This window comes from Typopeltis vanoorti, chromosome 5, assembly GCF_054136105.1.
Source record: "Typopeltis vanoorti isolate ZY-2024b chromosome 5, IOZ_Tvanoo_1.0, whole genome shotgun sequence".
Classification (NCBI taxonomy): Eukaryota; Metazoa; Arthropoda; class Arachnida; order Uropygi; family Thelyphonidae; genus Typopeltis; species Typopeltis vanoorti.
The window spans coordinates 136797590-136821919 of NC_143553.1; the positions used below are offsets into that span (position 1 = coordinate 136797590).

Below are 24330 nucleotides of genomic sequence, written 5' to 3' on the forward strand. Positions count from 1 at the left end.
ACTGTTAATCTGAATTCATTATTCTTGATTTACCTGTCTATGAAATAGATTAGAAAAAATTTCTGATCATCAAAAATACTTTGAAGTGTTTAGCAAAGAGGATTGCATATGGAAAAATAAATTACAATTCATACAGACTTAAGAACAGGCACACACAATCACTAAGATGCGCCAGCCTCGGTAACATTTTCTATTCAAGCTTGTAATCCTTGTTTTATTGTGTGTAATCCTGAGCAAGCATGTCCACGTACGTGCATGTGTGTGTGTGTGTGTGTGATTCATTTTCAATATATGAACAATTAAAATATGGGAACTTTGAATAATCCAGAGTGTACGAAATAATAATCACATCAAAATAGCACTTAAAATGAAACCGCATCTAGAAAAAAAAAACACATCTGCAATTTCCCAATTAACACATTGTTGAAGATGGAAAGATGGAAAAAAAAAGTTGTTGGATAGCACTCTGTATTGCTAAAGTATGAAAGTACAAGAGCATCATTCATAAATAACACAGCCATACATAGTTTATTAGAGGTGAAAAGGTGTTGTCATTTAAATAATGAGAGTAAGATAAGCATGGAAATAACTATTTTTCCCTATTGCATACAACAGAATAAAATAATTAACAAAATAAAATAACTTGTTAGGATTACAGGATCAATGGCAGTCTTATTTTAATAATTACATTTTATAATAGGTTCAACTGAAACCAAAAGTAAAGAAATAAGTCCAAATTTTAATAGACATCCCGAATACCAATAAATATTATAATAATTATAGTGTTCAATTAATAGAATAAATTCTATTAAGCACCAGCAGAATTATTATCATTTCAAAAATTGTTTTGTCCTCTGATTTTCCCTTTCAGTCGTTTCAGACCATAGGTGACTTTGTAGGCATTGCCCACAAAGTATTCCTGGTGAGATTTTTACAGGGTAATTCACCATTGCTCCCCCCCCCCCCCCCCACCAATTTTATCTGAGCTCGGGACTGGCATATGGCTGGGACGTATTCGTGACTGTAATCCATGTATGTTCACAGGGCCAGTTTGCCTGTTATGGGGGGACAAAAAACCCTTACCTCCCTCCGCATGAGACCGACTAACTCACCTTTAGTCGAAAGAGACCAGATTAAGGTTCCTCACATCACTAATGGGAATCGAACCCAGGTCTTTCCGACCAAAGAGCTTCGTCTATACTAACTGAGCTACGGAGGCTCTTGTTTTGTCCAATTCTGCAATAATAACAACCATCCAATATTGGACAGAGAAGTTTTTATATATCATTCCCATGAAAGGTTGTTGATCTATTGTACATTTAGTACAATAGATCAACAACCTGGGTAAGTTAAGAGTTAAATAACCAGAAATCTTACTCTGGAGACCAAACATAGAACTTTTTTCAATCTGCTTCAAGCTTCCCCAAAGGATAGTGGTCGTGGTGATCTCTCGTGGTATGATGAAAATCATCTACCACCTAAAGACACAAATATCTATGTCACAGTGAAATGATTATATCCAATTTTTCAGTCTTTTGCAAAAGTAATTGGGAAAATACACAACTCTCTGATATATGATATGCAATACCTACAGCAATACCTAATGTGAGAATTGAAGCTAAAGAATCAGAGGTATTAAATATATTGCAAAACTTAAATGCAAACACTGCGGTAGGCTTGAATGGAATATCAGCTCGGGTGTTGCGTGAATGTGCAAATGAATTGTCAACCCCTCTCACCTGGATATTTAACTTAAGTTTGAACTCTGGTATGGTCCCTAGGGAGTGGAAGTTAGGCAAAGTGGTTCCTTTGCATAAGGGTGGCTCTAAAACTGCGGTATTGAATTACAGACCAATCACCATCTCAGGAGTAGTGGTAAAAGTATTGGAAAAGTTGGTTAAAGACAAAATTCAAGAATGGGTGGATCAGGATATGATACTCTATAGAGGCCAACATGGTTTTGTTAAAGGTAGATCCTGCCTTAGCAATCTATTAACTATTCATAATAGAATAACATCTGAGTTGGACAAAGGAACTGGCTACACAGTGGTACTTCTGGATTTTGCTAAGGCTTTTGACAGGATACCCCATAGAACACTGTTACGCAAATTGGAGCAGATGGGAATGGATATTAAATTGGTGATATGGATAGGAGAATGGCTCAGGGAGAGATACCATAAGGTGGTGTATGGAGGAGCCGAGTCCAGAATGAGGCAGGTGACCAGTGGTGTGCCTCAGGGCTCTGTGCTTGGGCCAATGTTGTTTAATTTGTATATAAATGATATAGGAAACGGCTTAAAGGGAGATATTCAGTTGTTTGCTGATGATGCAAAGTTGTGTAGTGCAATAAAAAATCAAGCTGATGTTGAAAGTTTGCAGGAGGATTTAAATAAGCTGGTAAAATGGGCAAAAGAAAATGGATGTCAGTTCAATGTGGAAAAGTGTAAAGTCATGCATTTTGGGATTAAAAGATTACCAGCTGTGTACTACATCGATGGAAAGGTACTCCAAGAGATTGATGAGGCTAGGGACTTAGGGGTATTGGTAGATAGGGAGATGAAGTTCAGAGGACACATTGCTAAGGTGTCCAAGATTGCACATAGGATTACTTGGTTGTTGAGGAACACACTGACATCCAGAGATAAAGAGGTTATTATTCCCCTTTATAAAGCATTGATACTTCCACATTTGGATTACTGTGCTCAGGTCTGGTCACCTGGATTCCTTGGAGATGAGGAGGCTGTGGAGAGGGTTCAGAGAAGAGTGACCAAGTTGGTGAGTGATATAAAAAATGCTCCCTACATTGATAGATTGAGAGCTTGTGGATTGCAGAGATTGGTTGATAGGCGAAGAAGAGGGGATATGATAGAAACATTCAAATTACTAAAAGGTTTTTATAGGATTGATGCAGGGGAAATGTTTCAGCTGTGTGAAAGTGATGGAAGAACAAGAGGTCATCTCTGGAAATTAAAGAAGAGTGTGGTTAACAAAGGTGTCAGAACAAGGTTTTTTGCCTGGAGGGTGGTGAATGAGTGGAATTCATTGCCTGACTTAGTTGTGAGCTCTTCGTCTGTAAATGAATTCAAGAAGAGATATGACAGATATTGTTTTGCTAGTTTGGGTCTCCCGCGATGAGTCTACTGACTCCATGGAGATACCCATAATAATAATAATAATAATAATGATGATGAACAGCCTATTTTTATACCCACTGCAGGATGAAGGCCTCTTCCATTGAGGGAGGTTTTGGGTCCACTACTCCCATGGTGACCCAGTCCATATTGGGAGAGTGTATCTATACTTGGGTGAATGAATGTATGAAGGTGGAAGACAATCACAAACATCCATGCCTATGTGGGATTTGGGCCCACAGCCTCTTGGCTGGAAAGTGGATATGCTAATAACTCGTCCAACTTGGCCGGCATATGGAAAACTCTGTAATCAATTAGCATCGATACATTGGGTAGATGAGCTGTGCAGATGATTTATCAGTGTATATTATACAGCATCTTTCCTTCCTACCTGTGTTTAAAAGTCATTGGGAAAATACACAGCCCAGGATGTGGGATATGAGGACAGATTGAGGGAATGTAGTCTGCAAAGTCACATGCAGCATCTGACACAAGCAATGTAAAACTACATACCAAGGATTAAGCGAGTAAATAGGGTAGGAGTGAAATGGATGAACAATGAAATCAAGCAAGCTGTGTTGGAAAAGAAAAGGCTATGGAGAAGTTACAAGACAGTTGGTGGTGATCGGATCCATGAAGAGTATAAAGTGCAGGCTAGGAAGATGACGAGTATGGTAAAGAAAGAAAAGGTGCAGTATGAGAGGAGATTGGCTGGTCAGGCCAAGGTTAATTCAGAGGAATTTTTTCACTATGGCAAGCAAGAGAAAGAATAATTATGGCAGGTTGACACTGGTGGATAGTCATGGCAACAGATTAATCGTTGCAAAAGATATAGTAGAATTATTGAACAAGTACTTTATCAGTGTATATTATACTAGTGTAAATGATGTTGTGCAATATATGTTGTGCAATATATACAAGGGAGGCAAGTATTAGGATAATTGGAAGTGAAAGAATCAGAGGTGTATCAGGTGTTAATTGGGTTAGATGTTAATAAGGCTGTGTGAATAGATGACATATCACCATGTATTCTTAAGGAATGTGCACAACAGTTATATGTGCTCTTGCCCTGGTTGTTTAATGAAAGTCTTGCAGTGAATAAGGTTCCTAAGGAACAGAAAGAAGGCAAAATAGTACAACTCGATAAGCATGGTTCTAGGACAGAATTTTTCAATTATACACCAGTCTGTATAACTGCAGTTGTAGTTTTGGAGACATTGGTTAGGGATATAATATAAGATTGAGTAGATGGACACAGCATTCTTTATGATGGTCAGCATGGAGGTGAAAAGGGTGGGTCTTGTTTTAGCAGTTTACTTGCATTTTATGATGAAGTAACAAGTGTGTTAAATAAAGGAGAATCATATACAGTGATACTCTTAGACTTCTCAAAAGTGTTTGATAGGTTACCATATAATTTACCATATAGGTTAACATCAGGGTTCTGTTCTTGGACCACTACTGTTCAGTTTGTTCATTAACAATATAGGAAAGGATCTGAGAGGAACTGTTCATTTGTTTGCTGATGATGCAAAGTTGGGTAGAGCAATAGTGAGTGCACAGGATGTCAAAATTTTGCAGGATGATTTGGATAGTTTGGAGGACTGGGCTAAGGAGAATGGATGTCAATTTAATGTGGCAAAATGTAAGGTTATGCATTTTGGGGTGAAAAGATTACCAGCAGTATATCACATTGGTGGAACTGTACTCCAGGAGATTGATGAGGCCAGGGATTTGGGAGTGTTGGGGGGGTAGGGAGTTGAAGTTTAGGGGGGCACATCGCAAAAGTGACTAAATCAGCTCATCAAATCACTTGGTTGCTGAAAAATACTTTAACAAGCAGAGACAAACAGGTTATTGTTCCTCTGTATCAAGCCTTGATAAGACCCCATCTAGACTACTGTGGAGAGATATGGGCACTAGGGTTTCTTATGGATGGGGAGGAGGTGGAGAGGATCCAGAGACAAGTGACCAAGATGATAGCAGGTCTATGGAATGAACTTTATGAGAACAGGTTGAAGATTTGTGGGTTGCAGAATTTGGTTGATAGGCAGAAAAGGGGTGATATGATTGAGATTCAAATTACTGAAGGGTTTCTATAAGATTAATTCAGAGGATATTTTTGAGAATAGGACTGGTGGTGGGAGGACTAGGGGCCATACATGGAAGCTGGCAAGAGTGTGGTTAGCAAGGGTGTTAGAGCTAGGTTTTTTACTTGGAGAGTGATGAATAAGTGGAATAAGCTGCCAGAGTCTGTTGTGGGTGCCATGACTGTAAATGAGTTCAAGGTGAAGTATGATAGATACTGTGTGAATGTCGAATAGTTGTTCTTGACATGATGTTAGAGCCTCCCTCGATGAGTCTATGGACTCCTTGGTGTTGCCCGTAATAATAATAAGTTGGTGTACAAGCTGCAGAGGATGGGAATAGACAGTATATTGGTTGGATCAGAGATTGAGTTCTGTCCCAATGTCTGATTCCCATTCTTGGGCCCCTGATTTAACTTGTTTGTAAATGATATATCATGTGAACTGACTGGGGATCTTCAGTTGTTTGCTGATGATGCAAAGTTGAAGAGAATTATAAGTAGCACTGCTGATGTTATTTCCTTTCAGGAAGATCTGAATAGACTTCTGACTTGGATAAAGGAGTGAGGTTATAATTTTAATATTAATAAGTGCAAGGTGTTGCATTTTGGAGTGTAGAAATATAAGGCTTTATGTACTATATTGACAGTGCTGCAGATGAGAGGAAGTTGAGAGATTCGAGAGCGATGGTTGACAGTAGACTGAAGTTTTAGAGGGCATATTGCAAATGTTGTAAAGACTGCATATCATAGTGCCGCTATGATAAGAAGTGCTCTAAATGTAGGGATAAGGAAGTGGTTATGCCACTGTGTAAAGCATTGGCAGACCACACTTGGACTATTGTGCTCAGATTTGGTCACCTAGTTTTCAATGTGATGGGGAAGTGTTAGAGACGGTCCAGAGACGAGTGACTAAGACAATATCATGACCTTGGAATGCTGGCTATGGGAAGAAGTTGCAGAAATGTGGATTGCAGAGTTTGGTGGATAGGAGGAAGAGAGGTGATACGTTTAAGTCAGATTATTTGATCAGATTAATCCAGAGGAGATCATGAAAATAGTAGAAGGTGAGAGGGGAAGATTCAGAGGCCATCTCTGGAAGTTATGTAAGAGTGTGATGAAGAGTAGATTTCTTACATGGAGAATTTACATGCAGTTTCCTCTTCCCAATTTATACTGCTGTAGTTAAAATCTCCATAACAATCATTCTTTTTGCAAATTTTCTTAAACATCTCCTGCTCTTTGTCCTCTGTGCTCCCTGACTTATAGCAATACCCCACTAAATATTCTGTCCTGCCCACCTTCACCTCACACCATATGCTCTTAAAACCATTAGTGCCATTGCTATTCAATTCCTTTACTCTGAGAGGACCAACTCATAACTTATAAACAATACTCCATCACTGTGTTTGCACATTCTATTCTGCCAAAAAATGCAATACCCTGCTACTTTCATTCCTGTCAGGATATCACCTTACATGAGAAATGGTTCATGGAAGATGATACAGTATACCGACAATCCAATAATCTTAAGACAGGTTAAGGCTATCAGTGCCACCGATTCATCACCAATTCTGGATACTCCTAGCATTTGTATAAAGAATCATCAAGGCAGTGTCATTATTTCTATACCTATCATTATTATCACCTCCAGACCCTACTGAATTCAGCATTACATGATGTGTTCCCTTTTCTCCTAAGCGACTATTTCCACGAGAGTCCACCCCTGCTAACATTCATCCTGATAATTCTAGTTTTCCTGCATTGACACACTGACTTGTTTGGAGAACAACATTCTCTCGAGATGTGTATGTCCTTCCTTGTTCAATTGCAAGCTATCTCTCGCATACAGTTCCTTTCTGTCTTCAAATGCTCTCCATGCATCCATGTAATCCAAGCCTCTCTTCTGACACATTCTGGCTGTCATACTATTCATTATTGATGTTCTTCTCCATAGCTGTGCATTATCAGACATGGGCACCATATTTACTATCTTCCCCCCTCCCTGTCTTCTTCTGTACCACCTCAAGCACAAACCTCGGATCTCTCGCCACCCAATTCACACTGCCTCCCAAATCATTTGTGCTCACTATAATAACATATCTAAAAGATAAAGATATACATGAAAAAATAAAGAAATTTCAGAAAATATGTGAAACAATTAAAAGGACACTGAAACTCAATTAAAATTTTATAAATTAATGGCCACTACACTCTTTTATATGGTTCAGAAACGTGGGCTGTTAAAAAGAAAGATTAAAGTAAAATACAAGCTGCAGAAATTAGATTTTTACGAGCAATCAAAGGATGCACAAAATTGGACCATATAAAAAATAAAGACATCAGAAGAGAGCTAGATATTTACAACATAAACAAACAGATCAAGAATAGAGAGAAATGGAAAGAGCATTTATTTAGGATGGAAAGATATTAGCTACCAAAAATTGGATAAATATAGACCAAAGGGGGGGGGGGAGACCAGCTGCAAGATGGAAAGAGCAGTGAAGCCAGAACAGGCACATGCCTAATCCATGAAGAGAAGAAGAAGACGTAGTAACAAATGTACAAAGGAAAAATACTAAACAGTGGTATATTTAAAATTTGCAAAGTCCTTTGATAGCCTGCCACATGACAAGCTGTTAGTCAGATGGGTTTAGATAATAGATTAGTGAGTTAGACAGGAGATTGGCAAGTTGAATAGGAGAGTAGTATCTCAAAAGAGGAAACAAGCCCTGTGGAAAACTAGTAGTGATGTGTTGGGGAGGGAGGGGAGATTGTTTTAGAGTCATTATGCCATCATTATTTAACTTATTTCTTGATGACACTTGGATAGGTGTAAATAGGAATATGCAGATGATGCAGAATTGGGAAAGCTGTTAGAAGTGAAGCAGATGCTGTGGTTCTGCAGAAGAATTTGAATAGACTGTGTGAGGATATGATTGGGCTACCAATTCAGTATTGTGAAGTGTAAAGGTTTGAAATCTGAAAGCCAAAGTTGGGATATAGTATATACATCTGATAGGGATATTGTGAAAGTTGTATATTGTGGGAGATAAGGAACTGTGGGTAATAGTGGACAAGGACATGAAATATGGGGCCACATTGAGAGAATAGCATAACATATACTTTGTAGAATGTGTTTTCACTTGGTGGCCAAGTAAATTATACTTGACGAGAAATTATATTCTTGTTTAATTCTTTATCCAAGTGCAAGTAAATAAAGTGTACACATGAAGTGTATTCACAACAGATCATGCTAATAACATGGAAGATTCTGACATATAGAACTAAATACAGAATGCAGTGCCTGAGAGTATGGAAAATGAATGAGTTTAAGTAATTCTTGTAGATAGGCTTTTATGTTGGTAACACATGACTGTTAAATTTTGGAGACTTTTGAAGAGAAAGCCTTAAACTCAGCTGCACAAAAACCCACTGTTTGGCTTCGCTACGTTGATGATGTGTTCGCTATTTGGACACATGGCTCAGATATACTCCACTCCTTCTTAACACACTTAAATAACCAACACCCCAGAATCCAGTTCACCTTGGAAAAAGAGGAAAACAACAGTCTCCCTTTCCTAGACACTCTGATCACTCACCAGCCTGATGGATCGTTTGCTTTCTCTGTTTACAGAAAACCTACCCATACAGGCATAACCCCATATTGTTGTTGTGGTGGGGGGGGGATTTCACCAGAAATCCCCCCCCCACCACAACAACAATATGGGGTTATAGAAACACTATATAACAGGGCAAAATTAATCTGTTCAGATGACAATGCCCTAACCACTGAACTAAACCACATCCTTAACACTTTCTTAGCCAGTGGCTACAACCCCAAAAAAATCCAAAGAATATTAAAACCAGTTAACCACAACCATCCCTCCATAACAAAGATTACACTAAATCCATCACCATCTATATCTGGGGCACCTCTGAAAAGTTAACCAAAATCTTTAAAAAATGACCTGACTTCTTGTTACAAACCATATAAGAAATTGGCATCCCTTATCTGCTCCACCAAAGACCAGCCACTTTCCCTAGACCTACCTGGAGTATACCAGGTCCCTTGCAGCTGTAAACTGTCCTATGTAGGCCAAACAGGCAGGACAGAAAATGTCCGGATATTGGAACACAAAGACCATCTGGTTTCACCAATACGGCCACTCTGGGCTTGCAGACCATGCTCTGGATACCCGCCACGGAATACGTTGGAAGAAAGCCATGTTATTACACAGCAGTAAATTTAAATATGAAAGATTGTTCATGGAATCAGTCTCAGCTCTAAAAAACTTTCCAAACCTCAACAAATTTGGGAAGCTTGCATCTTGAGAACTTCAGCCCAACAGCCAAGACAACCCAATATAGCCCACTAGGAGGAACCTTTAGAACTCTAGGAACAACATTAGTTTTCTCTCTTCTGCCTTATTTGCTTTTTGTAGTGCTGCCTGAATGCACGTGGCATCATTGTATGTTCCCATAAAGATGGCAATGTGACATTGCCGAAATATAGGGAGTATTTATTAAAGTTTCTTTTAATTAATATTCCAGTATACATTGTAAATTCCTGAAATAATTTAGTAGTCAGAATAAGTTTAAGACATGGTTCTATGAGCACTGTGTGTTTGTGAGAGAGAGAGACACTGAGGGACTTCAACGATGAGTCTCTGAATACATGGAGGTCTGATAATGATGATGATAACTGGATTCAAATAGGTAACACAAAACCTTCAAGTAACACTCTGCAAGGCCTTAATCAAACCATAAATAGATTATCGTACTCAATTTGCTCACCTAGTTTTTAAGGAGATAAAATCATTTTGAAAGGAATCCAGAACTGAAGTGTTGTCAGATCTCTGGAATGTCGGATATGAGATCAGACTACAGGAACATAATTTACAGTCTGTTGGATAAGAGAAGGAGATGGGAAAGTATTATTAAGACAAAAAGTTGGTGAAGATTTTTATGATTAATGTGAAAAAGATTTTTCATAGAACAGAAGTAGAAAAGAGGCCATCTCTGGAAGTTGTATAAGAAAGGTAAGGTAAGAGTAGGAAGTGAGAAAAGGTTTTTTTTTGTTGTTGTTGCATGGAGAGTGGCTAGTTATTAGAATGCAGTGCCAGAGAGTAAGGAAAATGAATGAGTTTAAGGCATGTTCAATGAGCACTATGTATATGTGTGTGTGACAATGAGGGACTTTGAGACTTCCATAATGAGTCTCCAAATACATGGAGGTCTGATAATGATGATGGTAATAATAAGTATTTCCAATATTACTTTGAACAGAATTTTATTAAGTAACAAGGGAACATTTTTCATATAAAAAAGCTTGTTTACAGACTTACGTGATAAGCTGGGCATTGTCATTCGGATGATCCTGTGCAAGCCGCTCTCTACGATAACTTAGGAAATTGGTCAAAGTGGCATCTCCATCTGGAGATAGTGTAATTTCATCATGTTCAGACCACACAATTACACCAACCAAGGCAATGAAGATATTCAATGGGGCATACAACTGTATAAATGAAAATATTCGTTACATACATTCTGTTATTACAGCATAAAATTATTTTGACATTTTTGCAAAGCTAAAAAAAAATTGACTATTAAAATACTTATATTTTTTTAAAGCATTTTTGATGCTGTCAATGTCTCATAATTAAAAATGGGTTATTTGATAAGTATTAATCACATTAACACTGATTTAAATTTTTAGTGCAAAATTGATCTACATAGATTATCTAACCCGTTATGCTTAGAAAAACTATGGTACTTTTTCAAGCCATTTCAGGTTTCCACTAAGCAGGGTGATTCTTTCACACCAAATGATGAAAATGCCCACCCCACCCCACCAAGACATTTGCAAAAATTCATGCCATGGTGGGATTAAAACTTACAACCTACAACAGAGCTGGAAGCAATGAATAAAACAAATAAAACAAGATGGCATGAATAAAATGAAATAAGAGGGCTCCAAGGGAAAATTCTAAAGTTCCTTAAATGGCACCTAGAAATAGTTTTTCTTATACTGTGATGCCTCTAATTAACTTCAGAGTAAAATACTTCAGTTAAATCTCAGCTCTGGGTTAGTCCCGAGGGGGTAGAAAGAGAGGAAAATAGTTCCATTGCACAAAGGAGGCTCCAGGACCGCTGTTGCAAATTACCAACCAATCAGCATATCAGGAATGGATAGATGGAAATGGGATAGTGTATGGGGGGGGGTGAGCATGGTTTTGTGAGGGGTAGATCATTCCTCAGTAACTTGCTCACTTTTTATAATATAGGGTGTCTCCCAAAATTCACGCAAGATTTAAATTTAGCGGCATTTGTGCGGTAAAGTGTTGCCAATGAGAAAAAAAAGACAGCGTGACAGCTGACAGTTCAGGGTTATTAAAAATGGAGCGCTACACGAAAGAACAACGAATTTTCATTGTTGAGCAATATTTTAAAAATAATGAAGGTTCGGCAGCTACAGTTTGCAATTTTCGTACAAAATATGGTCGGGATAGTGATTTAACTTCATCAACTGTGAAGAGATTAATTAAAAAATTCAAGGAGACTGGATCAATTAGTGATCTTATACACTCTGGCCGTCCTTCAACAAGTCGTTCAACAGAAAACATCGAAGCAGTTAGTGAGAGTGTTGCTGAGAGTCCAGGAACATCAGTTCGGCAGCGTGGTCTTGAATTGGGCATTTTGCGAAGCTCTCTACAGCGTATTCTCACAAAAGATTTGCGTCGGTATGCTTACAAAGTTTAATTGACTCAAGAACTGAAGCCTACTGACCACACACAGCAAAGAGAGTTCGTTGAATGGATTATGGAACAACAACAAGTGGATGCTTATTTTTCGAACAAAATCATCTTCAGCGATGAGGCTCATTTTCATCTTGATGGCTTTGTTAATAGACAAAATTGTCACGTTTGGGGTTCAGAAAATCCACGAGTGATTGTTGAGAAACAAATGCATCTGCAACGTGTCACTGTTTGGTGCGGATTTTGGGCTGGAGGCATCATCGGTCCATTCTTCTTCGAAAATGCAGCTGGTAAGGCAATAACAGTTAATGGTGCTCGCTATCGCTACATGATAATCCAGTTTTTTGTGCCTAAATTGCAAGATATGGATGTGGACGACATGTGGTTTCAACAAGACGGTGCCACATTCCATACAGCCCGAGAAACAATTCAATTACTGCATGAGTCATTTCCTGGTCATGTAATTTCCCGTTTTGGTGATCAGAATTGGCTGCCCAGATCATGTGACTTAACACCTTTGGACTTTTTTCTTTGGGGTTTTTTTAAGTCTGAGGTTTATGCCAACAGGCCCATGACCACGATGCCTTGAAGGAGAAAATTGAGCGCCTGTATCAACGAAATTCAGCCACTTTTATGCAAAACAGTCATGGAAAATTTTGACAAAAGAGTGCGTATGTGCCAGCAAAGCCGTGGAGGCCATTTACCCGATATGCTATTCCATGCATAACCCTATACTGTATACTTTATGAATCAATAAGAAATTACAATTTTTAATTAAAAACCTGTGTTTTCTATCAAAATTACTTCTTGCGTGAATTTTGGTTTACAGTGATACTGCTGGACTTTGTTAAGACCTTTGACAGGATACCACATGGAATTCTAATTAGTAAACTGCAGCACATGGGAATGGATATAGGGGAGGTGAGATGGATAGGAGATATCAGAGAGTAATTTATTCAGGAGTAAGAGTCCAAAAGAAGGCCTGTGGCTAGTGGTGTGCTGCAAGGTTCTGTTTTTGGACCACTGCTATTTAATTTGTTCATTAATGATATAGGAAAGGATCTGAGAGGAACCGTTCATTTATTTGCCGATGATGCAAAGTTGGGTAGAGCAATAGTGAACGTACATGATGTCAAAATTTTGCAGGATGATTTGGATAGATTGGAAGACTGGGCCAAGGAGAATGAATGTCAGTTTAATGTGGCAAAGTGTACTCCAGTAAATTGACAAAGCTAGAGATTTGGGAGTGTTGATGGATAGGGAGTTGAAGTTTAGGGGGCACATAGGAAAAGTGGAAAAATCAGCTCATCAGATCACTTGGTTACTGAAGAATACTTTGACAAGCACAGACAAGCGGGTTATTGTTCCTCTTTATCAAGCCTTGATAAGACCCCATCTTGACTACTGGGTACCAGGGTTTCTTGATGAGGTGGAGGAAGCAGAGAGGATCCAGAGGTGAGTGACCAAGATGGTAACTGGTCTATGGAATGAACCTTATGAGAACAGGTTGAAGATTTGTAGGTTACAGAAATTGGTTGATAGGCGGGAAAGGGGTGTTATGATTGAGACAATCAGATTACTGAGAAGTTTTTACAAGATTAATTCAGAGGAAATTTTTCAAAACAGGACTAGTGGTGGGAAAACTAGGGGCCATCCCTGGAAACTGAGCAAGGGTGTTAAAACTAGGTGTTTTACTTGGAGAGTAGTGAATGAGTAGAATAAGCTGCCAGAGTCTGTTGTGGGTGTTGTGTTGTGTTATCTTCATGACTGTGAATGAGTTCAAAGCAAGGTATGATAGATACTGTGTGAATACTGAATAGTTCTTGCCATGATGTTTAGGGCCTCCCTTGATGAGTCTAAAGACTCCTTGGAGTTGCCTGTAATAATAATAATGAAACTGAATTGAACTTGAGACCTAGTATTCACTTTCCTCTCTCACAGATCCACTTCACTCCCACTTCTATAAATGTTTCATCTTATGCCTGTTCTACAGATACTTTCACTGACAGTGCTCTGCTGAATTGACCACTATCATTCCTCTACTTTCCTACAAAACCATAAGAATAAGAGTTCCTGTTAACCAGCCCATTTATAGTCCAGATCAAAATTTGTCCACTTCTCTGCCTCCTCTTTCATTTCATCTATTTCTGTTCTTTGGAAAGGTTCTCCCACTCTGTCTTTCCCCAAAGAATATAATCAGCTGTTAAAAAGTAAACAGATTCCTCCTCTCTTCTTTCCCTCTTGCCCACACATGATACTGATATGCCATAGGTCTTGCAATCTTTTCTGTGTGGGTCAGATATTAAAAAAAATTATAAAAATCTAAATATACAATAGTATACAATACGATACAAGTAAAAAGAATTTTCATGTACTGAATAAAAATTAAGGAAAGATTATCACAGACAGTAACAAAAAAAAAAAGCATATTTCATAATATTTTGCAGTGAGATTGTTCAGTATCACAATAACTGAAGCTAAATTTATTTTAGGCATTACTCTGGACATACAAGTAATTTTGTATTTCTTAATTACATTATTAAAATGGTCCAATTGAAATGACTAAATTAATTTTATTAATGATTCTAAATACTAAATTTCATTGAGCCAAAAAAGGAACTATTATGATTATTATTACTGTATTTTGAAGTGTACTGCCAACAAAAATAGTCCAAAAAAAAATAAAAACAAATAATAAATAAATTATTATAATTTCAGATGGTTTTGCCAATAAAAACAGCATTATGGTGAAATGGTGGTTATTTTTTCATCATTAGTATGTGCTAAATTAGCATTATTACCTACTGTTTTATAAGTACATACAGTACTGCTTGAAATTTTTTGTTGGGAATTTTTCTGCAGTTCATGAGGAAGCTATCATAATGAAACCAAAATTCAACCATAGACATCTTTTGTAGATTCTAAATCTCAATTTTTATTAAATTCCATCAGAGCAGAGTGCAGCTGTTGCAATATATAACTGTGAAAAGTTTTTCATCAGTGTCCTGGAAATCGTTCAAATGAAACAAAAATTTGAATAGCTTGATAAATTTTGTAAGAATTCCAAATCTGAGTAAATCCATCCTGCCGGAGTTCTGGAATAACTTGCATTTGGATGCAAGTTATTCAAGGATGAGAAAAAATATCCAAGGGTTTGTGTATTTTCCAAAATACATTGAAAAATCAGAAATTTAATTCATTTGCTCACCACTGAATTAGTTTTAGTGGTTGTAATACCTAATCTTTCATCATTCATTCTATAAGTGATCATATCCTGAAATTAGCTTTGAATGTGCATTCTTTAACATCAATAATAGCAAGTTATTATTGTACATCTAACACTGATAAGGCAACTTTAGCTACAGGTTCTAATTCTGTCATTTAGCTCTTGAAATGAAGTCACTTTTGATATGCACACTATCTTCACGTAACCCCAGAGGTAAAAATCTAAGTTGTAAAGGTGGAGCTTTGACATGGCCAGTTATTAAATCCTTTTCTACCCAATTACTTATTCGAGAAGAGCATCATAGATATATGTTTCTAACATTGCCTGTTTCGAGATGTAGCATAATTAGTTTTCTTTAAACTGATTATACAAGCTCTTGAGTATTTATCATCAGGTGAATAATAACTGTGGACCTATGGCCCAAGTTTGATAGACAGAAAGATTTGTACAATGCTGATGGACTGCACTTAAATGGGTTTGGGGTTAATATTGAGTTGGCTCTAAAACTGCACTCGTAAGAATCACAGGAGAAATTTGCTATAGTGAATAGTTTAGTATAGTGGATTTCCTTTAGAATAGTATTATGCATATGGACCTTCAGTAAGGATGTTTTGATAGATTTATGGATGGTTGTAGACAGAGAGTTAAAGTTTAGAGGATATATTGTTAAGGTTGCTAAATTAGCCCATAAGATTACTTGGCTATTGAAGAACACATTAACAAGTAGAAATAAGGAATAAGGATTTGTAATGCATGATGGATAGTTAAGGGGTATCTGAAGGAAGCAATATCATAGTGTATACCTAAGGTCAGGAGGATAAATCGGGTAGGAATTAGATGGATGAGTGATATCACTAAGAAAAAGCTGCAAAAAAAAGATGTTGTGGAGGGTATATAAGGAGAAAGGTAACCGGCATGGTAACGAATGCAAAATCAGATTATGAGAAGTTAGCCGAACACACAAAAGGAAATCCCAAAGAGTTTTTTGTTATGTGGCAAGTAGGAGGAAGAATGACTATGGAAGGATAACTTTAATCAGTGTAGACGGTAGAGAGGTAATACAGGCAGATGAAATTGATGAGCATTTAGTGAAACTGGTAAAATATGACCATTTTGCAAGGATCTGATCAGACCTCAATAAAGGTCGAAACCTGGAGCTTCCGATAATGCATAGCATTATACTTATCTATAAGGATATGTGCTTTGCATTATGGGATACTAAGGCAATTGATCTGAAGTCATTAGCCTTTACATACAAGTAGTGCAGTCGTGAAGGTTTGCTTACACTTGGATAAACGATAAAACCAAGAACATAATTTCTTGGCATCATTAAGTTATAGTATAACCAAGTGAAAAAACTGTCAACATCTATCTCTAATCCAGAGTATTTTAGTAATATGGTATGACACCTTTTGACACTACTTGCATATGCAAGTAGTGTCAAAAGTAGTATGACACCTTTTGACACTACTTGCATATGGAAATATGACTTCTGCATTATTTCAACCTTGGTATCACTTCTACTGATAACCTTTAATGCTCATCATTGGATTTACTTACTTCTTAAGGAGAAGAGAGGTTTTTGCCCATCAATGGGTGGAATTACTGCTGAGTTTCCTGTCTTGGAGTGATTCAGGTCAGGTGTAATGAGTTTAGTTGATCCTTTAGGGTCACTCAGTAAGATTTAAAGTGATCTGGTAGATCATACAGAGTTTATGGAGAGGTATTCCTGCCCTCAATAACGGTCAAAACCCCCTCTGGGTAGTGGCCCTTCCCATAATGCATAGCATTATAGTTGTCCGTAAGGATATGTGCTTTGCATTATGTGATACTAAGGCAATTGATGTGAAGTCATTAGCCTTTATATACAAGTAGCCCAGTTGTGAAGTTACTTCACATGCAAACTTTGTTTGCTTATGCTTGGATAAAGGATGAAACCAAGAATATAATTTCTGTGTGTTTAAAGAGCATATTTAAAGCATGGTATGATGAGCTGTGTGTATGATAATAGCATCTCCTAGATGAGTCTTTGATTCCATGGGGTCTTGGGTAATAATAATAATAATATTGCACAAGTTGTGAAGTTGTCACATTGGATTATGACACTGATGTAGAGGACCTTTGACATGCAGAAATAAAGAAATTATTATTATTATTATTATTACTTGACACCTCCATGGAGTCCAAGACTCATCGAGGGAGGACACCTACTCTACAGCTCTCTGTCTCCACCAACTACAGCATCTACACCAACGCCATCTACTGCCCACTACCACTACTGTTATTTCCACAGACAATCACAAACATCCATGCCCATGGCAGGATTCGAACTCGCAGTCTTTTCGACTGGAGAACGGATACGCTAACCACTTGGCCAGCCAGGCTGACCATTTTTTAAGCCAATGAAGTTTTAACTTCATTGGCTACAGCATTGCCATCCATTACCCTGGAAGCCCTAAAAAGGACTGTTCATTCTTTACTTGATCATTCAGTGAGTATGGGAGGTATTTAAGAAAAAAAATTGTTGACATCAGTAGCAGATTGTATACCTCGAGTGAAGAAGATAAAGTAATTTGGAGATGAATGGATAACTAGAAAAATTAAATGGAATTGTAGATGAAAAAGATTATGGAAGACATTAAAGAAAAAGAAAGAGGGAGGGGGATCAGTTTTATGAGGAATGTAAGGTATGGTTCCATTGTATAAGACCTGATCAAAGCCGCAAACAATGGAACAAGTGTGTGTGTGGGGGGCGGACAAAAATAGAACAAAAGGCTAATCTGAAAATTGTATAAAAACGGTGTGAGCAAAGGAGAACGTTCTTTCCAAGGAGAGTGTTTAGTGAGTGGAAAGAATTGCCTGAGTGTGGTGAATGAAGATACATTGAATGAGTTTAAAGCACAGTTTGATGAATTTTATGCATGTGATATTGCGTACCTCTTGCAACAAGTGTTTTAACTTCATGAAAATCTCTCTAAAATGTAAGCAATGGGAAGCACTGGAAGACCTGAGTACCAGTCTAGTTTCTAACAACATCAGAAATATGTTAGAGAATACACTGGTAGAATCAGTAGTAGTATAAGAATAAGCAGAATCACTGAGAATAGAAAAACCCAAAAGAAGTGTCCATGGAGTTAATAATCTATGGTTTGACATGGGATGAAAATGTGACAGTTGTAATGGATATTTTGTTATGTGGATGAATATTGAGTGAAAACAGGATACTGAGAGAGAGAGAGAGAGAGAGAGAGAAACAGACATGGAAGTGGAAGGAATGAGGACTGAGTCAAGAAGGGTGAATGGAGAAATTAGGAGACTCAAGAGGAGATTAATGATGCAAAAAGAACTTGAATGGAAGTGACAGTAAGTTGAAAATGAGAGAGTGACAAGAGATAGAAGATGCAAATGATGTCATTCTCTTAAATAAATCCAATGCAACTCTGCAAGATTACTTAACTAATTTGAATAAGTGCTGTTAACCAATTTAAAAATCAGCAATAAAAAGAAAGACTATGAAAACAGGCAGAAAAACAAAAAATCACAGCTGCATCTTGGAGAATTTATAGAACAAGTAAAATATTTCAAATTTTGCAAACAGGTAACAAAATAAAGAAAGTGGCATAGTGGGGAAGAGCTATTAGCTACTAAATTTATATGAAATAAGAGAGAAATTAGACAAAACATTAAACTACTTGTATATGAGGCAGTGTTCAAACCAATTTTAATGTCAAAAGTAGGTTAGCTGATTGAAGACTAGAAACCACAGGTATGAGTATTTTGTTACAGATGGAACTTGACCTTGTTAGCACTCAGGAATGTGTGAACAAAGCTAATCTAAGGTGGTATGGTGTCACTAAACTGAATGGGAGAACCGAGGTTAATAATATATAAAGGTTAGCAAAGATGACTTAAAGATATTTGATGTCAGGGTGGCAGGTAAAAGATATAGTCTGAATGATGCAGTTAAAAGAGCCTTAAAGACCAAAATATAAGATCTGATAATACAGAAGTACTGACAAATAGCAGATCAATTTGTACAAAAATTGTTGATAGGAAGTTAATAATAATGTAAACTTAATTATGTAGTAATATCATAGTATGCTATACAACCTTTGAGGATATATATCAAGAATTTGCTGATGAAATATTCATTCTGCCTGTAATCAGAAAGAGAAATCTTAAAATCCTACATGCTAACTATCTAAATCTTATAATTTAGAAAGTGGTTAAGCATGTATAAATTTTAATAAAGAAAGTAAATATGTGTAATAACTGCACATAGAAAATCCTGACAATTCAGAAAACAGCTTGAAAGAGTACTACTCTTTAACTAACTCACCAAGGAATTAGTTAAACATATTTGATAATGCACAAAGTCAAACTGCATTATGAAGATTAGGAAAATGCACATAAAATAATTAATGGCAGAAATCCAGAAATAACATACACTGTATCAACAGTAAAACAGAACAATACATGTTAAAGTATACTCTTGTAAACAGTGTTAAAACAAATCATTATAGCTTAATTTTCAATCACTTCACATAAACATAGAAAAGAAAAACTTACTCCATTAACAATATTGGCTATTTTCTTACTTCTTTCAAATACTGCTTTTTTGTCTTGCTTTAATTCTTTAAACTGTAAAAATATAATCAACAAAAATGATACAAAAAAAAACATGGAGAACATATACAGAATATCAATTAAAAAAATGAAATACTGTTTAAAAATTTGGTCTATTAAAATACGAAGTCTAATGAAGTACTTTATATTTTACTTATCCAATTTCATTTTACTGATCTATAGTTCATAATTATTAGCATTGTATTATTATTATTATTATTACACAGGCATTCTCATGGAATTTCCAAAGACTACAGGAAGCCTACATTAACCATTATTTATCCAATGCCTATCATATCTCTCTTTAAACTTATAATGAGAAAGTATTCATGATTGCCAAACTTTTACATAAACTTAAGGGATGTCCATTTGTTCTTTCCCACCCAGTGAAATTTGTGAAATTTCTTTAGAGTCTACTCTATAAAACTCCTTTAGAAAATTATGTTTCTATTATAGGTAGAATCCAGTATGAGGTGACATCATCCAGTATTGGATGACATAAGTGTTTTGATCTCGAGATTCACCAGCAGTGGAGATAGTGCTTTGGAAATGGGTGAGTGCTTATTTGTTGATACCAGCAGCTTGTTAGAGGCTGAAGAGAGCGCTGTAGCAAGAGATGGTTTATCTTATGGCTATGATTGTGTGTGTGTATGTGCACATGCATGAATGTCTAAAAACAGGATGTGTGGAGAGAGAAACAAAACTACTGAGAAAGAAGCTGGAAGGCATGAAAATGGAGTTGAGGAGAGTGATTGAAGAGATTAAGAGACTGGAGAGTTTGGCTGGTGAAAGGAGAATGAGAATAGGTGTGAAAGAAGGATATAAGAGAGAGAGGGAGCAAGGAAGAGAAGTGTTTAAGTAAATTAGTGCAAATTGAGTGATTATATATGTGGGGGAGGGCTTCAACCATAGTAATATCACTGGGAAGAAGAGGCAGCACACAATACTAAGACAAATGAATTTTTGGACTTCTTAAGGGACAACTATCTTAAGCAGCATGTGATGGAGAGAATACAAGGATTAAGAATTGTGGACTTAATCACAACATCAGAGGATATGATTGTAATAGAGATATCACAATCATATCCTAGCTTACCATAGACTTGGAAAGCAGCTTGCAACAGTAGAGTGGATGAAAGAATTTGAAGGCAGAGAGGTCAGTAGTGCATGGGAGATATTTAAGAAAAAAAATAGTTGACATCAATAGCAGATTGTATACCTCGAGTGAAGAAGATAAAGTCATTTGGAGTTAAATGGATAACTAGAAAAATTAAATGGAATTGTATATGAAAAAGATTATGGAAGCCATATTAAAGAAAAAGAAAGAGGGGGATCAGTTCCATGAGGAATGTAAGCCTTGGTCAAGAAAGGTGAATGGTATAGTAAGAAGAGAAAATTAGAATACAAGAGAAGACTAGCACGGTAATCCAAGGAGAATCCCAAATTTGTTATGTAACCAGTAAGAGAAAAAAATTATTGTGGACAGATTATCTTGTTGGATAGAGATAGGACTCAGGTGAAAATGCAGATGACATATTTAAGCTTTTTAATACTCGCCTGGTTAATGGTCAATTCTGGTACAGCAGGATTTATTCCTAGAGGAATAAAGTGTTCAAAGTAATATGATAGAGGTAGGGAATGTATTCCAAGTACTGAGTATGCTCAATGTCACAAAGGGATGGACTAAATAGAATTCACCACATGTTTTAATGAAGCAGACTATGGAACTGATCATGACTTGACTGTTTATTATTAACATATTGTGCCTTAAAGCATTCTCTGCAGACACTACACTCTCGGGCAATGCATTCCAGTCATTCGCCACTAGCCATGCAAAACCTGCTTTTCACTCCTTTGCTCATATCCTCCTGATACAGCTTCTAGGAATGACATCTTGTTTATTATTAACATATTGTGCCTTAAAGCATTCTCTGCAGACACCACACTCTCGGGCAATGCATTCCAGTCATTCGCCACTATCCATGCAAAACCTGCTTTTCACTCCTTTGCTCATATCCTCCTGATACAGCTTCTAGGAATGACATCTTGTTCCCTCCCAATCTCCCACAACATACTCTGAAATACCTCTGAAACATTAATTTGATAAGAGCCGCTTACCAACTTATATGACTCTATCATATCACTCCTCCTCCTATCCAATGGACTGTAAATTACATCTTCTCAACCTTTCATACTCAAATTGCAGAGACCAGAAACCACCTTAGTCAAATACCTCCTGGACCCTTTCCCAATACCTCTTCATCCTTTTGAAAACCAAGTGACCAAATCTGTGCACAGTTGGTCCTTATGTGCCTAATCAAGACCTTATACAATGGAACTAGAATATCTCCTTAGTTCTGCAAGTCGGTGTTCTCTGCATCATTGTCAAAATTTGTTGTGTTGTCCTCAAATTTTAGAAATGTGTTCTCTAAATTTTAGTTCCCTTATTCTTCTTTAGTCTCTTTCCATCCACTGCAGAATATAGGCCTTCCCCTTAACTTTCCAGGTTTGTCTGTTTTTAACCAATGTGTACCATCTCATGTCAATGCTTTGTAGATCATCCCTCCATCTTGTTTTTTGACAAGATGGAGGAATGATATCTACTCTTGATATCTACTCAGTGCTTAATTTTTTTTCTAGCTTTCATCTACAGGTACTAATATGATCAGCCAATCTCCACTTCAATGCTTTCAACACTTCACAATATCTTCTACTCCAATTATCTCTCTCTCTCTCTCTCTCTCTCTAATTCTAGTATTTCCTATTCTATCCATTTTTGTTATGTGGAGTATTCTTCTCTCTGAGGCTTTTTGGGCAACACACAAACTCTCTTCCTGTTTTTCAATTGTTGACTTATGGAAGTGGGACCATGTCCTACTTCCATAAGTCAACACTGGAATAATGCATATAATAAAGAGCTTTCTTTTTTAGGCATATAGGTAAATCCCTTAACAGATAATCTTTGTACAACCAAAATATTTTCTTTTCTTGTGTAATTCTTCTACTTATTTCTTTATCTTGTTTTTCCTTAAAACTAACTGGCCAAGGTAAATATAGTCCTCCACAATTTTTGTGGAGGAAAGTTCAATCTGACAAATTCAGATTCAATTTGATCTGAATTTGTCATCACTTTGGTTTTAGATTAATCTTTAAATCCTTTTTCCTATTTTCTCTATCAAGGTCATTTAGCATTTCCTGAGCTTCTTTCATCATCATGTAGCTTCCTCAGTGAGAGGGTGCAGCACCATGTCCTTCCAATTCTCCCTGTTGGTGGCTTTCCTTTTTGTTTCTGCATAGCCATGTGATCCTGTCCATGATCTTATATCTTCAAGCCATGTCCTTTGTTTTTTGCCTCTTGATCCTTTTCCCATAATTTTTCCTTCTAAAACTGTTAGTATCCTCTATCCTGCTGAACCTCTCAGTTCATGTCCTGCCAATCTCATCTTTCTCTGGATCATTTCCTGTAATAAAGATCTGTGTTCTCATTCTCTGTAGGACATCTGTATTTGACACATGTTCTGACCATGGGATTTTTAGAGCTCTCCTATAGCACCACATTTCATAGGCCATTATCTGTTGTCTTACTCTCTTCTTGAATATCCAGGTCTCACTTCCATATGTGAAAATTGGCCACACTAATGTTCTTATCATTCTTTTCTTTGTCTCAATACTCACAGAACTTATGAGCAGATCTTTATTTTTCCAGAATGCATCTTTAGCTATGCTGTTCTTATTTTTATTTCTTTATCTTGCTTTCCATCTGCAGTAAAGTAAGTGCCTAAATATTTGTATTCTGCTGTATGTTCAATTTTCATATTGTTTATGAATATTTCTAGCTCGATCTGCTTTCTTTTGAGATTTTCATAAATTTGGTCTTTTTTGCATTTATATCTAATCCACATTCTTTACCTTCTTCAATCTATTAGTAACTGCATTAATTTGATTAATTTGTTTCTGTTTTCTGCTATTAGAATGGTATCATCAGCATATCTAAGATTGTTGTATTTTATACCATTGATACAATGTTATCTGCAAAATATAAGTGATTGAGATTTTTTCCACTGATGCTAATTCGATAATTTTTCCATGAGATGTTCTCCAAGACTTCTTCCAATGTAGCAGAAAACAATTTGGGCGATATAGGATCTCCTTGTCTTACTCCTCCAACTCCAAATTCCTTTCCCTGATGTTCTAGTTTTATACTTGCTTTTGAGTTTGAATATCATCATCAACTTCCTGACGTGTACCCTCAAAGGGTGTACAGGATATGATAGTACTACATGAAAAATTTACATCATTACTAACTTCCTATCTACAATTTTCCTCCAAATCAGTCGGTCACTTGTCATGACTCCAATATTATCATTATCAGATCTTATATTTCTATCGTCTAAGGCACATTGTAGCGTATCAATCCACCTATATCTTGGTCTTCCTCTGAGTCGTTTTCCTGCCAACCTGGCAGAGAACACTTGTTTTGCTAATCTTTCCTCGCCCATTCTG

General features: G+C 36.8%; 1 protein-coding gene across 1 annotated transcript in view; it reads right to left on the bottom strand.

Annotated features, from left to right (window-relative positions):
* LOC150106851 (zinc metalloproteinase-disintegrin-like MTP8) overlaps positions 1-24330 on the bottom strand; it is a 263774-nt gene that overhangs the window by 119622 nt on the left and 119822 nt on the right. Inside the window, exons 7-8 of the mRNA XM_090393491.1 lie at positions 19771-19842; positions 10566-10735 (exon numbers count right to left, since the gene is read on the bottom strand). Of these exons, the coding sequence (XP_090249617.1) occupies positions 10566-10735; positions 19771-19842 (242 nt within the window). The remainder of the gene's footprint in view (positions 1-10565; positions 10736-19770; positions 19843-24330) is intronic.